This window comes from Macaca mulatta, chromosome 15 (genome assembly GCF_049350105.2).
Source record: "Macaca mulatta isolate MMU2019108-1 chromosome 15, T2T-MMU8v2.0, whole genome shotgun sequence".
Taxonomy (NCBI): Eukaryota; Metazoa; Chordata; class Mammalia; order Primates; family Cercopithecidae; genus Macaca; species Macaca mulatta.
This window is the reverse complement of record NC_133420.1, coordinates 66,096,403-66,115,510: the sequence shown is the minus strand read 5'-3', so window position 1 is coordinate 66,115,510 and position 19,108 is coordinate 66,096,403. Positions and strand designations below refer to the sequence as shown.

General features: G+C 42.3%; 1 protein-coding gene across 1 annotated transcript; it reads left to right on the top strand.

The window, feature by feature from the left end:
* Positions 1-194: 194 nt before the first annotated feature.
* CHMP5 (charged multivesicular body protein 5) lies at positions 195-17,441 on the top strand (the record flags this gene model as incomplete). The annotated part of the gene is given in 8 exon segments (NM_001266568.1): positions 195-368; positions 1,230-1,334; positions 3,389-3,435; positions 6,205-6,298; positions 6,727-6,798; positions 12,694-12,802; positions 14,347-14,459; positions 16,739-17,441. Coding segments are annotated over 8 exon segments (660 nt in total). The 3' UTR covers positions 16,790-17,441.
* Positions 17,442-19,108: the final 1,667 nt, after the last annotated feature.

Genomic DNA, 19,108 nt, shown 5'->3' with positions numbered 1-19,108 from the left:
CCCTCGCCCTATGCCGCTTTAGTTGCCCGCAGGCCCCACCCACTCAACTGAGGCCCCGCCTTGCTACAATAAAACCCCTCCCACTCCTTCCACCAACACCCCGCCCCCTGCAGGCTCTCTCCGAGTGCACCAAGTTGTTTTGCTCTCCTCCCCGGAAGACCCGGCTGAAAATCCGGAAAAAGAATCGGGAAACGCCAGGGGGCATATTGCGCTTGCGCACAGAGGGGCCGGAAGTCGAGGCGGGAGGCTTCCGTTTCTGGTTTTGCTCAAGTGTTTGGGTGTCTTCGCGGCCGCTGAAGATGAACCGACTCTTCGGGAAAGCGAAACCCAAGGCTCCGCCGCCCAGCCTGACTGACTGCATTGGCACGGTGGGCATTTGATCATGCATAAGTAGGCTCAGGACCTCTGACACACCCGACCCCGCCCACCCCCGGTGCCGGGCCCCTATTCTTCCACTTCGTTTCGGGTCCTGGGCCCCTTATACGTCGGCGCTGTCTGTCCCACCTTCTCCCCTTCATCCCTGTTACCCAAGTCATTCCTAACGCCACAAACCAGGGACCCCGTAACCCCATCACTGCCTTGCCCTGCCAGCACCCAACCCGTTTTGATGCCCATTGCCCGTCCACTCTCGCCTTGATCGTCTCACTTCACCCAGCCCTAGGCCCATACACCCTTCCCACCTCGTCCTGCCTGATCCCTTACCCTTTTTGCATCTGTCATCCCCAGCCCACATCAGGACTCAGCTTGATATCCTAGGTCAACATTATCTGTACCTCAGTCTTGGATCTCAGTAACACAAAACTCAGAACCCTGGCCCTTCAGATTAAGCCACCATCCCCGATTTAGGAAATGGCACTAGATCTACAATCAGCTGGTTTCACTGGGCACTGGCCCATTTCACGCGCCTCTTGGATGAGCTCTTAGCCTGGCTAATCTCTGATTCTAGGGAAATTCCAACTCAACTCAGTGATTCTCAAATTATTTTCTGCCCCAACCCACTTGAGGGCTACCTGGTATATCAGAATTGGGGCAGTGTGGCGGGGGAGTCAGAGTATAATTTATAAAAGCCCAGAGTTTCTGGTTGGGAATGCCCTTCTTTGTGAACCACTGGTTTTCACCCTTCCCCTTAAGCTCCTCTTTTCTTCCTCTGTATTCCTTCCTCTCTACCTGCCCCTTCTGGATTAAGTGTATTGCAGTAACTACCAGTGCATTTGATATTTTCCCCCAAGGTGGACAGCAGGGCAGAATCCATTGACAAGAAGATTTCTCGATTGGATGCTGAGCTAGTGAAGTATAAGGATCAGATCAAGAAGATGAGAGAGGGTCCTGCAAAGGTAAGGTAGGCAGCAACCGCTGCATAAGGTGCTGGCACAGCCTAGTTTTAGCACTTACAGAAATAGGGCCTAGTTTGGCTGGGCACGGTGGCTCATGCCTGTAATCCAGCACTTTGGGAGGCTGAGGCGGGTGGATCACGAGGTCAGGCATTTGAGACCAGCCTGGCCAACATAGCGAAACCCCATCTCTACTGAAAATACAAAAACTTAGCTGGGCATGGTGGCGGGCGCCTGTAATCCCAGCTACTCAGGAGGCTGAGGCAGAAGAATCACTTGAACCTGGGAGGCGGAGGTTGCAGTGAGCAGAGACCACACCGTTGTACTCTAGCCCAGGTGACAGTGTGAGACTGCGTCTCAAAAAAAAAAAAAAAAAAACAGGACCTAGTGCAGGGGTGTGAGCGTCTCTACAGAAGAGATGCTTACAGTCTCATAAGGAGAAAATATGTGAGGGTGTATCCTTTAGGGAGGAGAGTTTGCAACCAAATATGGAAGGGAGGCTGGGGATTGATCTGGTGAAAAGAGATGCTGGTCACATGTCTAAAAGCATGTGCATGAGAATTAGCATATTATACTGAAAAGGTGGTCATCTGGAGAGGAAGACTAGGCTGTGCTCAAGATCAATGACTTGCCAAGCTGGTCAGGTTAGGTTGGTACACTAGACTGCTTAAGGCGTGGCCTGCTGGGAAAAAGTGAACTAGGCGTCTGGGACCAGTGTTCTAATACTAACACTGTCCCTGCCATCTAGTTGTGACCTTGATAAAGTCACTTATTTTCCACTCCTGTTAGGTAGAAACATAAAATACTGCGTTTAAGCACATGGAGTGTGGATATAGAAGTACCTTGTTTTTTCCAGATCCATAACTTATTAACCATGTGAGCCTGGGTATCACTGAACCTCTAGTTCCTCATCTATAAAACAGAGATAATACCTACCATACAGTATGAGGATTAAATGAGGTAATTGATGTGTACCACTATGTCTAGGATAAAGTAGTACTCAGTAAATGTGAGTTATGATAATCTGTGAAGTAATAATACCTGTTTTTCCTTCCTTATTGGAGAAGACAAATAAAATGATTTACAGCATTCTATAGAAAAGGAAGGCTTTTCCCAGCCATCTTAGTGGATGATGGGGAATGAAGAGCAACCAGAGGCAGGAAAGCCCATCTAGATTTGAGACAATGAAAGCCCAAACCATGGTGGTAGGAAACCAAAGAATCAGTTTGAAAGTGAGTTCTGAAATCAGCTAACAGGATGATTGTTCAAACTACAGAAAGAGGAAAGATAAGGTTAATACAAAGATTTTCAACCTAGAGAGGTGAGAGATTGGTGGGCCATTGTTACCTATTTCCAAGGTGAGATAAGGTTTAGGAGTTTGGAATTATTGAGGTTAAGTTGATAGGCTATACAAGTGAAGAATCTCCCTAAGGCAACTGGATATACAGAATCAGCACTTTTGGGGCTAGAGGCGGAGATAATATGCATTAGGAAAAGAGACTTTTAATGGCCGGGCGCGGTGGCTCAAGCCTGTAATCCCAGCACTTTGGGAGGCCGAGACGGGCGGATCACGAGGTCAGGAGATCGAGACCATCCTGGCTGACACGGTGAAACCCCGTCTCTACTAAAAAATACAAAAAAAAAAACTAGCCGGGTGAGGTGGCGGGCGCCTGTAGTCCCAGCTACTCGGGAGGCTGAGGCAGGAGAATGGCGTGAACCCGGGAGGCGGAGCTTGCAGTGAGCCAAGATCACGCCACTGTACTCCAGCCTGGGCGGCAGAGCGAGACTCTGTCTCAAAAAAAAAAAAAAAAAAGGAAAAGAGAAAGTAGTTCAGGACTCTGGGATGTGGGATGCAAAGACAGATAGGAGCTAAGGCTTAAAGACTGGACCTTAGAGATACCTGTTTTGGGGAGGGGAAGAACAGAATCCAGGAGCCATTATGCCTACTACTTTGAAGAAGAGAGGAAGTAGGCATGTGAGTTTGAGGCTATGGGAAATTTCTTTTACCGTATGTGTGTTTTCCACCTCATTTTTATTAAATCTGTTTTTCTCTCCAGAATATGGTCAAGCAGAAAGCCTTGCGAGTTTTAAAGCAAAAGCGGATGTAAGTTACACACACAATTTCTTTCCCTGTAGCAGGTTTAACTAAAAGAAAAATGGTCTTCCATTCCTTCAGGTTTTCATACTATTTTCTAAGCACTCTTGATTTAATTACAAATTTTCATTGACAAGTAATTAAATACAGTTAGCTGGGTTCTTCCCCGCTACGTGTTCAGCAATATCTGTTGTAACAACTTCCATCTAAATAGAACTTTTTGCCATGATAGAGATGCTCTATATCTGTGTGCTCAATACAGTAGCTATTAGCAACATGTGGTTATTGAGCACTTGAAATGTGGCTGGTGTGACTAAGGAATTGAAGTTTAAATTTTATTCAATTTAAATAATTTAAGTAGCCTTAAATGGTTAGTGACTACTGTTTTGGACCAGATCTGTAGGGTTTGGTTTTCCTATTATTTATTTTAGAGTGTACCTTTTTTGTTTTTGTTTGTAAAATTAGGAATCCTAAATGTTTGTTCCCTCCCACCATAATAAATTTAAAGATCCTTAATTTGTTTTAGGCGACTATGTCCCAGTTTTGAGCAGAAGCTAACTAGTATCTTTGGTGCCTACCTCTGTGGACTGTTCAGCTGATGAGATCCTCTGCAGGGTTATAGAGGTCAGGTGTAATTAGCTATTGAGGAACTAGAAAGATTGTCAGTATCTCTCTTCCTATATTAAAACGACTTTTTATAAGATACCAGATGCCATCTTCCTCCTTTTAGATTAGATCAAATTGGAAAAAGAAATTGTAATGCCTAGACTGGTGAGAGTGTGGTGAAATTATTTACCTTCTTAATTGGTAGCATTACTAGTTTTAAGTAATGTTTTTTGTGATAAAAAGAATACAGGTTCATTGTAGAAACTTGGAAAATACATAAATATGAACAGCAGAAAATAAAATTTACCTAGATTCTTACTGCTAGAAATAACCACCTTTAAAATGCTAATTTCTTCCAGTTTCTTTCCTCTGCTTCTGCATATGTGGTATGTGTGCATATAACTTTTTAGAAGAAATGAAATTGTAGTGTGTATATGTAGCTTTTCCTTTTCCACTTAATATCATGAGCATTTCCCTGTTCTTTTAAATATTCTTTGGAAACTTTACATTTTTTAATGAGATTATAATATTCTACCATTTGCTTGCACCATGAATGGACCATTCTTTTTTTTTTTTTTGGATCATTCTTTTTCTAGTTGGGTAGATTGTTTCCAATATTGTATAAAGAACATAGTGACATAAGTCTTTGAGGTAATATTATAATTTGATATAAAACTTTATTTTACAAACATTTTGAACACCAGACATTATATTAGGTCAGATGGATTACCTAATTATGGGTACAAAATTAATAAAACACACCTGGGGCTGGGCACAGTAGCTCACACCTATAATCCCAGCATTTTGGGAGGCCAAGACAGCAGATCACTTGAGGTCAGGAGTTGGAGATCAGCCTGGCCAACATGGTGAAATCCCGTCTCCACTAAAAATACAATTAGCTGGGTGTGGTTGCGTGCGCTTGTAGTCCCACCTACTTGGGAGGCTGAGGTGGGAGAATCGCTTGAACCCAGGAGGCAGAGGTTACAGTAATCTGAGACGGCACCACTACACTCCAGCCTGGGCAATAGAGCAAGACTGTCTCTAAACAAACAAACAAATAAATAAATAAACAAAATAAAATATACCTGTCTTCAAGGAGTTCAAAATTCTGGAAAACCGTTTAGCTATATGTATGAAGAGCCTTAAAAATAGTTTTACCCTTTGCTCTAAGAATTTCACTTCTGTATATTTATCATAGAAAATAATTATAAAGACATACTAAGATATGCAGCAGGCCTGGCGCAACAGGTCATGCCTGTAATCCCAGCACTTTGGGAGGCTGAGGCGGGCGGATCACCTGAGGTTGGGAGTTCGAGACCAGCCTGACCAACATGGAGAAACCCTGTCTCTACTAAAAGTACAAAATTAGCTGGGCATGGTGGCGCATGCCTGTAATCCCAGCTACTCCAGAGGCTGAGGCAGGAGAATTGCTTGAACCCAGGAGGCGGAGGTTGCGGTGAGCCGAGATGGTACCATTGCACTCCAGCCTGGGCAACAAGAGCAAAACTGTCTCAAAAAAAAAAAAAAAAATGATACGCAGCAACATAGAAAAAAGCAAATGCTATAATGTTAAGTGGAAAATAGTGTTATAACTAAAATACAGTCATGTGCTGCATAACAATGTTTTTGTCAATGAATGACAGAACAGACTGCATTATACCACTCTGGCCCCTATAAGGTTATAATACTGTATTTTTACTGTATCTTTTCTATAGGGTGTTTAGATACACAGATACCATAGTGTTACAATTGGCTACGATATTCAGTAGAGTAACATGCTGTACAGGTTTGTAGCCTAGGAGCAAGCACTAGGCTATGTCATATAGCTTAGGTGAGTAGTGGGCTATACCGCACAGGTTTGTGTAAATACACTCTGTGATATTTGCACAATGATGAAATCGCCTAACAATGTATTTCTCAGAACATATCCCCATTGTTAAGCGATGCATGACTGTACATGCAAAGGAAAAAGACTGGAGGGACACGTCGAATGATATTTGTGTTAGAGTGATTAAATTGTTTTTGCCAATTTCTCTGTGTGATATCTAATTTTTAAGTTTTTTGTTCCTTTTTTTTTTAAAAGAAAATACTCTTATTTAGTGTGGGGATACTTTGTTCTTGAGGATTTCTGTCTGGTTCATATATTTGCCATTCTCAATTGACTCTAAAAAGGTATGAGCAGCAGCGGGACAATCTCGCCCAACAGTCATTCAACATGGAACAAGCCAATTATACCATCCAGTCATTGAAGGACACCAAGACCACGGTACTCCCAAAACATCTTTTCCTGTTATTTCATTTATTTATTCTTATTCTCTTTTCCTATGGCTTTTTAAAGACAGTTGAACCAGCTGGGTGCAATGGCTCACGCCTGTAATCCCAACACTGGGAGGCTGAGGTGGGTAGATCACCTGAAGTCAGGAGTTCGAGACCAGCCTGACCAACATGGTGAAACCCTGCCTCTACTGAAAAATACAAAAATTAGCTGGGTGTGGTGGTGCACACCTGTAATCACAGCTACCTGGGAGGCTGAGGCAGGAGAATCGCTTGAACCCAGGAGACAGAGGTTGCAGTGAGCCATTGCACTCCAGCCTGGGCAGCAAGAGTGAAACTGTCTCAAATAAATAAATAAATAAAGACAATTTAGCCAACATGACTTTCTAAAACATTGTGTTTTCTTCTTCCTTTTCTTAGGTTGATGCTATGAAACTGGGAGTAAAGGAAATGAAGAAGGCATACAAGCAAGTGAAGATCGACCAGATTGAGGTGAGACGTATGCTACTTTCTGCAAGAATGTGCACTAGTTTCTGAGAGAATCCAAACGAGTGTGCGTGTGATAGGAATAGCACAGGAGAGGAACTGAATCTTGGGGCTGCCGTTTACTAGTAGAGTAACTTCAAGAAAGGGTACCAAATGTCTCAGTTTCCTCAGATCCTAATACCACATACAGTTACAGACTGTCCCTGATTTAAGATGGTTCAACTTAACGATTTTTCAGTTTGATGATGGTGCGAAAACTATATGTATTCAGTAGAAACCATACTTTGAATATCCACGTAACCATTCTGTTTTTCAGTTTCCTTACAATATTTAATAAATTACATGAGATACTCAACACTTTGTTATAAAATAGGCTGTTAGATGATTTTGCCCAACTGTAGGCCAATGTAAGTGTTCTGAGCACAATTAAGGTAGGCTAGGTTAAGTGATGGTTTAGTAGGTTAGGTGTATTGAATGCACTTTCTTTCTTTTTTTTTTTTTTTTTGAGAGGGAGTCTTGCTCTGTCGCCCAGGCTGGAGTGCAGTGGCCAGATCTCAGCTCACTGCAAGCTCCGCCTCCCGGGTTTATGCCATTCTCCTGCCTCAGCCTCCCGAGTAGCTGGGACTACAGACGCCCGCCACCTTGCCCAGCTAGTTTTTTTTGTATTTTTTAGTAGAGATGGGGTTTCACCGTGTTAGCCAGGATGGTCTCGATCTCCTGACCTTGTGATCCGCCCGGCCGGCCTCCCAAAGTGCTGGGATTATAGTCTTGAGCCACTGCGCCTGGCCCTGAATGCACTTTCTACTTAAGATATTTTGGCCGGGCGCGGTGGCTCAAGCCTGTAATCCCAGCACTTTGGGAGGCCGAGACGGGCGGATCACGAGGTCAGGAGATCGAGACCATCCTGGCTAACACCGTGAAACCCCGTCTCTACTAAAAATACAAAAAACTAGCCGGGCGAGGTGGCGGGCGCCTGTAGTCCCAGGTACTCCGGAGGCTGAGGCAGGAGAATGGCCTAAACCCGGGAGGCGGAGCTTGCAGTGAGCTGAGATCCGGCCACTGCACTCCAGCCCGGGCTACAGAGCAAGACTCCGTCTCAAAAAAAAAAAAAAAAAAAAAGATATTTTGAACTTACGATGGGTTTATCAGAATGTAACCCTCTCATAAGTCAAGGAACTTCTGTATTATGAGGATGAAATAAATGAGCTAGTATATCTACAGGCACAATGCCTGGCCTATAATAAGCATCCAGTAGTTACTTTTAACTAATGCAATGATACTTAGTCTGTTTCTTCAATGGTAGAGTAGTGATGTTGTTGCCTTTTCCCAGGACTGTCATGAGTGTTAAATGAAGGTATGTAGGTAAAGTGTGTGTAAAGTGTTTAGCCCAACTCCTGGTGTAGTAGACTTGGTTCCTTTTTCTAGTAATTCTCTTTAGATTTTTAATAATAATATCATTAGTTCCTTACAGTTAGCATTTTTTATTGGAATTGGGTATTGACCAGGGAGATGAGCCCTAAGAGCTTGGCAGCTCTCAGCTGTCAGATGAACAGCCCAGGTGGCAAGAGGAGATAGCAGAGGGAGTGAGTGGTGACTGGTCAGAGGAGGGAGGCTTCCTTTCTGCATACAAAATGGTGCTCTTGACCTTTACCCCCTAACTAGAATGTCCATTTCCTTGAATGCAGGGACTTGATTTTGTTCACTACTATGTCCCCAGTGCCCACAGCAATGCCCCGCCATAGTTGGTGCTCAGAAAGTATTTGATGGTTGATGAATCACAGACTATAAAAGGAGATAAAGCCAAAAAAAAAAAGGGGGTGAGAGAAAGCTGTATGGCCTGATTCAAGCAGTGTTTGTTGGGTGAGCAGTTACTACATACCAGGCATTTTATTGCCTCTGCAAAGGTATTCTCTGATAATGCTGATCTTTAGTAAGAGTAAAGGCAGACCGGGCGCGGTGGCTCACGCCTGTAATCCCAGCACTTTGGGAGGCCGAGGCAGGTGGATCACGAAGTCAGGAGATGGAGACCATCCTGGCCAACACGGTGAAACCCCATCTCTACTAAAAATACAAAAAAAATTAGCCGGGCGCGGTGTGGTGGCAGGTGCCTGTAGTCCCAGCTACTCGGGAGGCTGAGGCAGGAGAATGGCGTGAACCCGGGAGGCAGAGCATGCAGTGAGCCGAGATCTCACCACTGCACTTCAGCCTGGGTGACAGAGTGAGACTCTGTCTCAAAAAAAAAAAAAAAAAGTGAAGGCATTTCTCCCCTCTCTCATTTTTTCAAGCACCCCTCTTAGGTTGTCTTGGTCTCTAATCCTCCACAAGTGTCTGCATGCATGGAATTAAACGATATGATACTCTCTTAAGAGCTTCACTGATAAAAGTGTTCTGTGTATGCTTGTCTTTTTTTTTTTTTTTTTTTTTTTTTTGAGACAGAGTCTCGTTCTGTCACCAAGGCTGCAGTGCAGTGGTGTGATCTCGACTCACTGCAACCTCCGCCTCCTGGGTTCAAGCGGTTCTCCTGCCTCAGCCTTCCAAACAGCTGGGATTACAGGTGCCCACCACCACGCCCAGCTAATTTTTGTATTTTTTTGTAGAGATGGGGTTTCACCATGTTGGCCAGGCTAGTCTCAAACTCCTGACCTCAAGTGATCCGCCCACCTCGGCCTCCCAAAGTGCTGGGATTACAGGCGTGAGCCATCACTCCCAGCCATCTTTTTTTGTATAATATCATTTGCCATTAAAATATAATGAAATGCAATGGTATTTTCTGCTTTTAGGGTTCCTTGTGTTTTAATTAAAGCTATTTAATAGGAACAAAAGAGAAACTTTGGTCTTTGTGAATGCTTTGTATGTCTCTTCGTCTCTCACCTGTGGTTGTCTGTCTGTCTCCCTGCCTAATTAATCCTTTTCCTGTCCTCCAATAGATTGCCAGCATGACAGGTGGAGAGCCCCTTTAACTCTTTTGGTGTGTATGTGTCTTTGGTTAGATCCGAATTTTTTGGTTAGATTTATTTTCCTAAAATGCTTTACCTGGAAAATATTTTCATTGTTTTATAGCTTTAACTTTTTATTTTGCTGTTGTGTGCGTGTAGGTCTGTTTTTCTTTTGCTTTTTTCAGTTTCTGCATATCACTGCGTCAATGTTCTTTTTAGCTTAGTGCTTATATTTTTTTATATTGCTTTTGTTTGTTTATGCAATAGAAAACCAGCTAATTGTGGGATGAATTTTTTCTGTGTCTATTCTGGAGTCTTGCTAGGAATCCTATTCATAGATGATCTGGGAGGATGTGTCTTGATGTGTAATACTATTGTATAAGCTTGACTTGATTAGCTTTCTCTCTGTTATTTTCATTGTCTTTTAATTATTACTCAGCCAGTGCTTCTCTGTGTAGCAGAGTGTTAAATATGCATATAATGTGGCAGTTTGGTACTTGGAAATACAGAAAATCAAAGTTTAAAAAAAAAAATTTCCCTTCCATTTTACTACCCTTTTCACCTTTATGGGGGCCAGGAAGGAATTTTCTTTTTTCTTTTTTGCTGTTGCCCAGGCTGGATTATAGTGACTCAGTCTCAGCTCACCACAACCTCCGCCTCCCAGGCTCAAGCCATCCTTCTGCTTCAGTCTCCCAAGTAGCTGGGACTACAGGCATACACCATGCCCAGCTAAATTTTGTATTTTTTGTGGAGATGAGGTTTTGCCATGTTCCCCAGGTTGGTCCCAAACTCCTGAGCTCAAGCGATCTGCCCACTTTTGCCTCCCAGAGTGCTGGCATTACAGGCATAAGCTACTGCACCTGGCAGAATTTTCAAATGTCTTGCATTGCGTTAGAAATTCTGAAGGATAAATGGTACTGATTTGGTCCTTTTGCTTTATCAACACTAGTTCTATTCCTGTCTGTGTGGAATTACAGTATATGAAGAGTGTATTGTTCTGCACATAATTAACACAGTAAAATATATATAGTATTGGGTGCTTAGTGTTTTACATATATTATTGCAATAAATCCTTACAATAACCGCAGTGAGAATATGGCTATTTTATTTATTTATTTATTTATTTTCGAAATGGAGTCTCGCTCTGTCGCCCAGGCTGGAGTGCAGTGGCGCGATCTCGGCTCACTGCAACCTCTGCCTCCCGGGTTCAAATGATTCTCCTGCCTCAGCCTCCTGAGTAGCTGGGATTACAGGCGCATGCTGCCATGCCCGGCTACTTTTTTGTATTTTAGTAGAGATAGAGTTTCACTGTGTTGCCCAGGCTGGTTGCAGACTCCTGAGTTCAGGCAATCCACCCACCGTGGCCTCCCAAAGTGCTGGGATTACAGGCATGAGCCACTGCGCCAGGCCAGATATGGCTATTAATAATTCCATTTTACAAATGAGGAAAATAAGGCTTAGAGACATTACTTCTCATTGAGTGATGGCAAAATTGAACTTGGGTATATCTGACTCCAGAGTCTCACTCCTAACCATTATACCAGCTGCCCTTTGTTATGCTATACCACTTCTTAGATTGGTTTCACGTTACAATTTACCCTTGAACAGCAAGTGCAGTTTGAACTGCACGTGTCACTTATATGCAGATACTTTTCAACCAAACAAAGATCGAAAATATAGTATTTGCAGGATGCGAAACCACCCATATGGAAGGCCGACTGGGGACTTAGGTATGGGCAGATTTTGGTATAGGCAGACATCCTGGAACCAATCCCTTGCGTGTACCAAGGGACAACTGCATTTTTAGCCTTGTAGTAATCTCCCAGTTAAGCACAGGTAGATTATTCACACATGATTTATGCCCTCGGTCCATTTTTTTCACCAGCCTTGTCTTGGCTGTGACACCTATCATGATTCCCTTTCTGATTCTCCACCCAGGGTGGGCCATGTACAACTCACTTTTTCTACCACTTCAGTTGTTTCTACTCTTGCCTCCTTTCTCTACACAATGTAATCTGTCTTTGACTGACTTGAGAAGAATAATTTGCTTGTCTCAATAACCTCCCTGTCTTCATTAACTAGAAAATGATTGATAGTTTAGATCAAGATAGTTGCTTGATTTAATGTTTCAAGTAAAACTTTCTGTAATAGTAGACAGCTAGACAGCTGACATCATCTATTCTCACATAGGACTTCGGGCTTCCATGAGGCACTTTAAAATCAAATCCAGCCAGGCATGGTAGCTCATGCCTATAATCCCAGCACGTTGGGAGGCTGAGGCGGGCAGACCACCTGAGGTTGGGAGTTCGAGACCAGCCTAACCAAGATGGCAAAACCCTATCTCTACTGAAAATACAAAAATTAGCCAGGCGTGGTGGCGCACACCTGTAATCTCAGCTACTTGGAGGCTGAGGCAGGAGAATTGCTTGAACCCGGGAGGTGAAGGTTGCAGTGAGCTGAGATTGCACTATTGCACTCCAGCCTGGGCGACACAGCGAGACTCCATCTCAATAAATAAATAAATAAATAAAGTAAAAAATAAAGTGAGAGATCGCCAATTCTATTCTTTACTTTTAAGTTCACATTTTGCCACCAAAAATAGGTGGGGGATTATGTGGGTCAGTAACATTCATAGTTATTGTTAGAGGAAATCTTTGGGCTTGTGGTTTTTAATTCTTAAGCATTCTCTCATACTTTTAATTAGAAGGGATGTTTAAGAGTTACTTGAACCTGTCCTTTAGAGGAGTGTCTGCTCAGTTGTTGACATTAAAAAATTGCTAGCCAAAGGCTGGGCTAGGGGAGGTGAACTAACAGTTTTTGAGAACTGTTTTATGTGCTTGGCGTTTTACATACATTATCTTTTTAAAAATTGCTCATGTCTAGATTCAAAGGAGAATGTAGGGGAAAGGGGTACTTAGAAGAAAATGGTAAATAAGAGAAAATCCTCTCATATATATTTCCATAGGATTTACAAGACCAGCTAGAGGATATGATGGAAGATGCAAATGAAATCCAAGAAGCACTGAGTCGCAGTTATGGCACCCCAGAACTGGATGAAGATGATTTAGAAGCAGGTAAGTTATGAGAAAAGTAATGTATATTTAGTTTTGGAGTCCAAAAGGAACAACTGCCTGGGACCTTTTCCCAAATGCTAGTGAAAATTTCTATCAGGATTTCCTGAAGGTTAGTTTACGGTACAGTCCCTGGGCAAAGAGCTTGTGAGGCAGCCACATCAGATTGTATACTCCACCAACAACAGTGGGATGGATCAACTCTGAAGGAAGTCCAGGTACAGGCTGACCTGGTGCTTAGTATCTGTAAGTGTCCTCCACATGGCCTTTCCTTGCTATATTCCTTTTGATTTTGTTCTACCTGTTTTCCTAGTTGGAGTGATCTCCCTCAGAACAGCAAAACCAATTAAGAAACAATAATTAGGGCCAGGCACTCTAATCCCAGCACTTTGGGAGGCCAAGGTAGGCGGATCCACTCAAGCCCAGGAGTTCGAGACCTGGCGGAGCAATGTGGCGTGACCCCATCTCTATAAAAAATACAAAAATTACCCAGGCATGGTGGTGTGTGCCTGTAGTCCTAGCTACTCGGGAGGCTGAGGTGGAAGGATCACTTGATCCCAGGAGGTAGAGGTTCCAGTGAGCTGAGATTGCACCACTGCAGCCTGGGCAGCAGAGTGAGACCTTCTCTCAAAAAAAAGAAAAAAAGAAATAATCATTGGCAAATACTTAGTGTGCATCTACTCTATACCAGGTATTCTACTAGGTGGTGGGAATTTAGCACTGAATAAAAATGCAGTCCCTACATTCATGAAGCTTCTCTAGCAGTGGAAGACATAAATGGTTTGCTTCAAGTAATTAATTACTAGAGCACAGACTATAGGCAAGAAGTATGGGGTAGCATGGGAGCACATACTAAGGGACTCTAACCTAGTTAGTAGTGGGAGAGAGGCATGGGACCTGAAGGATGAGTAGGGGATAGCATGAAAAAATGAGAAGGGTTGTCAAATGGCCTCAGGGAGAGCAGTCTGGAACCTATTGCGATAACCATTTAAGAGATGATGGTGGTCGAGACTAGCTAGGGTGATGGTAGCAGAAACAGACAGAAGTGGACAGATTGAAGACATCTTAGAAAATTGAGTGGGCAAGATTTAATGATTGGTTGGATGTAGAAGAAGTGGGAGGTGTCAAGGGTGACTGTCAGTTTCTAGCATGCGTAACTGGGTAGATGACAGAACCATTCCACACTGAATTTCTATTGTGTGATTCCCCTGTTACATTACTGCTGCTGCTTTCCCGCTCTCTCCATGGTCTTTTTTTGCCTAGAACCTTTTAATTTTTTTCCATTTATTTCTTTATTTTTTAATTTCCCATCTTCAGTTGCCCCTGATGAGTCTCTGCCTGCTATTGTCATTCCTCTTGGGTACTTCCAACTCATTTTACCACAGACTTATTTTTGGAGTCTGATTTCATGTAATGGTCACACAGCATACAACAATCTCATGCCCTCTTCACTGCCTTCTTTCAAGTCCATCGATAAATGAGAGAATTTATTAGCTCCCAGTTTTCTTGGTTACATTTTTAAAAAATGTTGACTGTTTCAATCTCAGAGTTGGATGCACTGGGTGATGAGCTTCTGGCTGATGAAGACAGTTCTTATTTGGATGAGGCAGCATCTGCACCTGCAATTCCAGAAGGTGTTCCCACTGACACAAAAAACAAGGTGAAAGCTTTTTCTGTTTATATTTTAATGCAAAATAGCAAAGGCTTTATGCTTGACCATAAGTCTGGGAATCTAAAAGGTAGTCTTACATTAGAACAAAGAAAGACAGTCCTGGTCATTATTTTGTGAACCCTTGAAGGTCCGGTTTTTCTGCATTGGATGATGAACTGACTGCATAAACAGTGTCACTGAGGCTCAGGAATATTTTTATACAATGACAATTTGTGTAACATACATAATCACCCTTGTTGTGAGCTGGCACTGGGTACCATTGATGGGTCTTAGACATTTCCCGTAAAAGCATAAGCAACACATGCATGAGACTTGCTAGGCAGCAGTGAAAAAGTCTCACTCTCCATACACACCAGTTAATTACTGGCTGGATTTTTAATTTTATTTTCCTTTCCTTTTCTTTTTTTTTCCTATACACACAGGAGTTTAGAACGAGTGGATTTTCTAAACTATGGATTAATAATTTAAGCATAAAACTTAATGTAGAAAGATTCTAATTTAAGGCAAAAGAATCAGAACACCTGGCACTAAGTATGACTAATTACTTAGCTGTTGTAAGCTTTTCTTTTCCTTGCATCTGTAAAATACAGATAATTACAGGTATCTCATGTAATTGTTGTGCAAGCAAATTAGATCTTGTATATAAAGGACTTTGCAAACCTAAAGCTCTGTCCAAATCTACATGGTTGTCTTTTTTTTTTTTTTTTGAGGCAGAGACTCATTCTGTCACTCAGGCTGGAGTGCAGTAGTGTGATCTCAGCTCACTGCAACCTCTGCCCCCCTGGTTCAAGCAATCCTCGTGCCTCAGCCACCCAGGTAGCTGGGATTACAGGTGTACGCCACCATACCCGGCTAATTTTTGTATTTTTAGTAGAGACGGGATTTCGCCATGTTGGCCACACTGGTCTCAAACTCCTGGTCTCAAGCGATCCGCCTGCCTCAGCCTCCCAAAGTGCTGGGGTTATAGGCATGAGCCACTAATAATGACAACCAGGCTGAGCACAGTGTGACTTTGAGCAAAATAGCAGAAATTTATGTCTTCTTTTTGAACCTCATCAGTTTTTCCTGCGTGTAAAATGTGAGAGCAAAGGGCAGGGAGGAGGTAATTTCTTAGGTCCATTATTGCTGGTTTCTGTGAGTATGCATCTTCCTCTATTGTATCCCTCCCTTCTCTGTTGAGCCTGGGATAGTCTTGCCTTTCTGAACTGCCCACTCCTCCCCGACCTCTCTGGCAACTTCAAGGTCTCAAGTCCATGGGTTACTTTTTCTCAGCAACCCATGAAATAATTTTTATTAACACTACCATAGTCCACCTTGTTAATTTCCTAGTAACAAGTCCCTGAAGCATCTATGTTATTTCCACTTTGAGAAGGTCACAGATTCCTGAGTTATATATGCTATGGATATATGGGGTTTTTGTTGTTGTTGTTGTTGTTGTTGTATCTTTTTGAGATGGAGTCTCGCTCTGTCACCCAGGCTGGAGTGCAGTGGCACAATCTCTGCTCACTGCAACCTCCACCCCCGAGTTCAAGCAATCCTCCCACCTCAGCCTCCCAAGTAGCTGAGATTACAGGCAAGCTTCACCACGCCTGGCTAATTTTTTGTGTTTTCAGTAGAGATGGGGTTTCACCATGTTGGTCAGGCTGGCCTCGAACTCCTGACCTCAAATGATCCACCTGCCTCAGCCTCCCAAAGTGCTGGGATTATAGGTGTGAGCCATCACGCCCAGCCTGTTGTTGTTTTTAAAGTAAAGGAATAAAAGAATGGCTTCTCCATAGGCAGAGCAGCCCTGGTGTTCATCGATAGTGGTATTGCTGCCTATGATTATATAAAGCATGATATGGAAGTGACTGCCTATCCAAGGGCACTGCTTCTTCAAGAATTTGGGAGGCTAAGAAAGGCATTGGTCCACCTTAGGGATCAGGGTGAAAGTGCAAATCTGGAGGCAAGGACCCACTGCTTAACCTTTCCTTTTTGACCCTCCCAGCCTCCTTTTCCCCTTTCCAGGTTTACTCTTAGATTTCTCTTTCTCCCTCTTTCACTCTCTTTCCCCTGTGGAGGAGTCCCCTTTTGGCCCTTTCTAGTTCTCTTCTTATCACTTCCTCCTTTACTTTTCATGAAAAAGCTCGTTCTCATCTTATGAGTGGGATTTTGGTTTTGATTGATTAAATACTTGGAAATGAGTTTTAACTATTAAATGTTTGTAATCCTTTTTTTTTTTATCAAACGGAAAAATAGTGGCACTAAACATTGCTTCCTTTTTACAGGATGGAGTTCTGGTGGATGAATTTGGATTGCCACAGATCCCTGCTTCATAGATTTGCATCATTCAAGTATATCTTGTAAAACAAACACGTATTACGGGACTAGGAAATATTTATCTTTCCAAATTTACCATAACAGATGTAGGTTTCTTTCCTTTCTTTGAAGGAAAGTTTAATTACATTGCTCTTTTATTTTTTCCATTAAGAGACTCATTGCTTGGGAAATGCTTTCTTTGTACTAAAATTTGATTCCTTTTTTTCTTAAGAAAAACAAACTCAGTTTAAAAGTATCTTTAGCTCGTATGACTTGTTTTCATTCAATAATAATAATTTGAAATAAAACTAAGGAAATGGAATCGTAAAAATCTATGACAGTGTAACTCTACAGTCTCAAAATGACCTGATAAATTGATAAGACAAAGATGAGATTATTGGGGCTATTCATATTATGATTCAGAATCATTTTCTATTGTGGTATTATAGGTTGGTTAAAGTGATGGCCTTTTTGATGGGTTTTGTTGTGTCTTGTGAACAAGTTATTACTGTGTCCATTATTGGAATGGAATTATCACTACTGTATCATGAGTGGGTATTTTGATTCTATGGTTCCCTCAGTATTACATGTTGACTTGTAATCAATAATGAATATTTCTTGATATTTAATGTATAGGACATTTATTTATACTCAATAAATATTTTTCAAAAGGATATCATTTTAATAATATCACTTCAGCTTAAAACCTCTACCGCGGAAACCAAATTTAATAGACCTTTAATGTCATTTCAGCCTAGAACTCCACTACAGAAACCAAACTAACCAGTAGCATTGTGAGGAAAGAGCAAGGAACAATCTGGGCTTGGGCCCTGGGTCTACCATTTACTAACTACTGAATAGTCTATTCAACTTCTCTAACCTTCTGTTTCCTTATTAGTAAAACCATGCTTAACTCACAGAGCTTTTGTGAGGAATAATTGAGGTAATGGTCATAAGTACCTCGTAAACGGCAAGGGGCTATTATCATATGAGGGATTGTTAACAATAAAAAAGAAACGGCTTCATTCTTTTCTTAGTAGGTGCCTGGAGTGCTACAGCAAGTTCAAACTCCTGCCCAGTTTCAGGGTCTTTAATGATCCTGTCCTCCCTTCTTTACTCAACTTGTTGCCAGCTGCATTCCCCCTCCAGCCTTGCTGGGTGCCTCACAGTGCCATGTGCACCTGACTCTCACGTGTCTGCAGATCAAACCAATAAACATTTACGAACACCAGCTTTGTAGAAGTCTGTACCAGCCCAGGGGTTACCAAGAACAATCACAGTTCCTCTCTTCAGGAGTTCTTGTCTAGTTGTAAGTGGGGATGAGATAACGTATGTAACCCTCTCCCATCTCCAACCTCACCTTCTCAAGAAGCCTTCCAGAGGGAGCAAACATAGTATTCATCATTACCTTCTTGAAACCTTTCTTGGCTTTTCTATGAGTTCTGAGTTTTCTTCTAATCTGGCCCACTTATTCTCTTATATAGACACCTCTTTCTTAGCCCCTTGAATATTTCTTCCATTACAGTTCCAATCTGTATTCTCCTTGAGAAATCTCACATCCATGATATCAATTATTACCTACGCACTAAAGACTCAAAATGACTGTCACTAGCCTAGACTTCTTACCCTTATTTTCAGTTCTAGGCATTTCCACTTAAATGCCCCGTCGTTACCTAGAATCTAACATATCCAAATAAAGCTCATTATCTTGGGGTTCACTGTCAGCAAACATTTCTCTTTGATTTCTTGTCTTGCTTAGTGTTACCAGTGATTCATATATTGCCCATTTTAGTGGGTGATATTTAGCCCTCTAGCTAGACCACATTAGTGCATTGGATACGAGTGAGCAATCATTCTACCTAAATCTCTACTCTTTGGCTTTTGTGACAGTACTCTCCGGTTCTCCTGTTCCTCTATTCCCTCTAAGGCTTCTTTCTGAAATCCTCAACTCTCTAACTGTAATGTTACTGCTCCTCTGGATTCTAGCTTTTACCCACCAAACTTTTCTCTGTTCACTTATATTTAGTGATCTCAGCTATTCTCATGGCTGGAACTATTAACTTCCAAATTTATACTTCTATCCCTGAACTTGCCCGTGAGTTTCAGAATCTTTATATCCAGCTGTTTGCCTAACAATTATTTGGATGTTCCAGAAGCCCACAAGCACCTCACATTCAAATGGCTGAAACAGCCTATCACCTTTCCTCAGACCTGAATTTCCTGCTGCTTTTTCCCTGTCTCATGATGGGAGCTGTGAGACAGGGAAACCAATGTCTTACGATGGGAGGCTGTGAGGCTAATGGAACTATTATCCTCCTATCATTCAAAACAGAAAACGC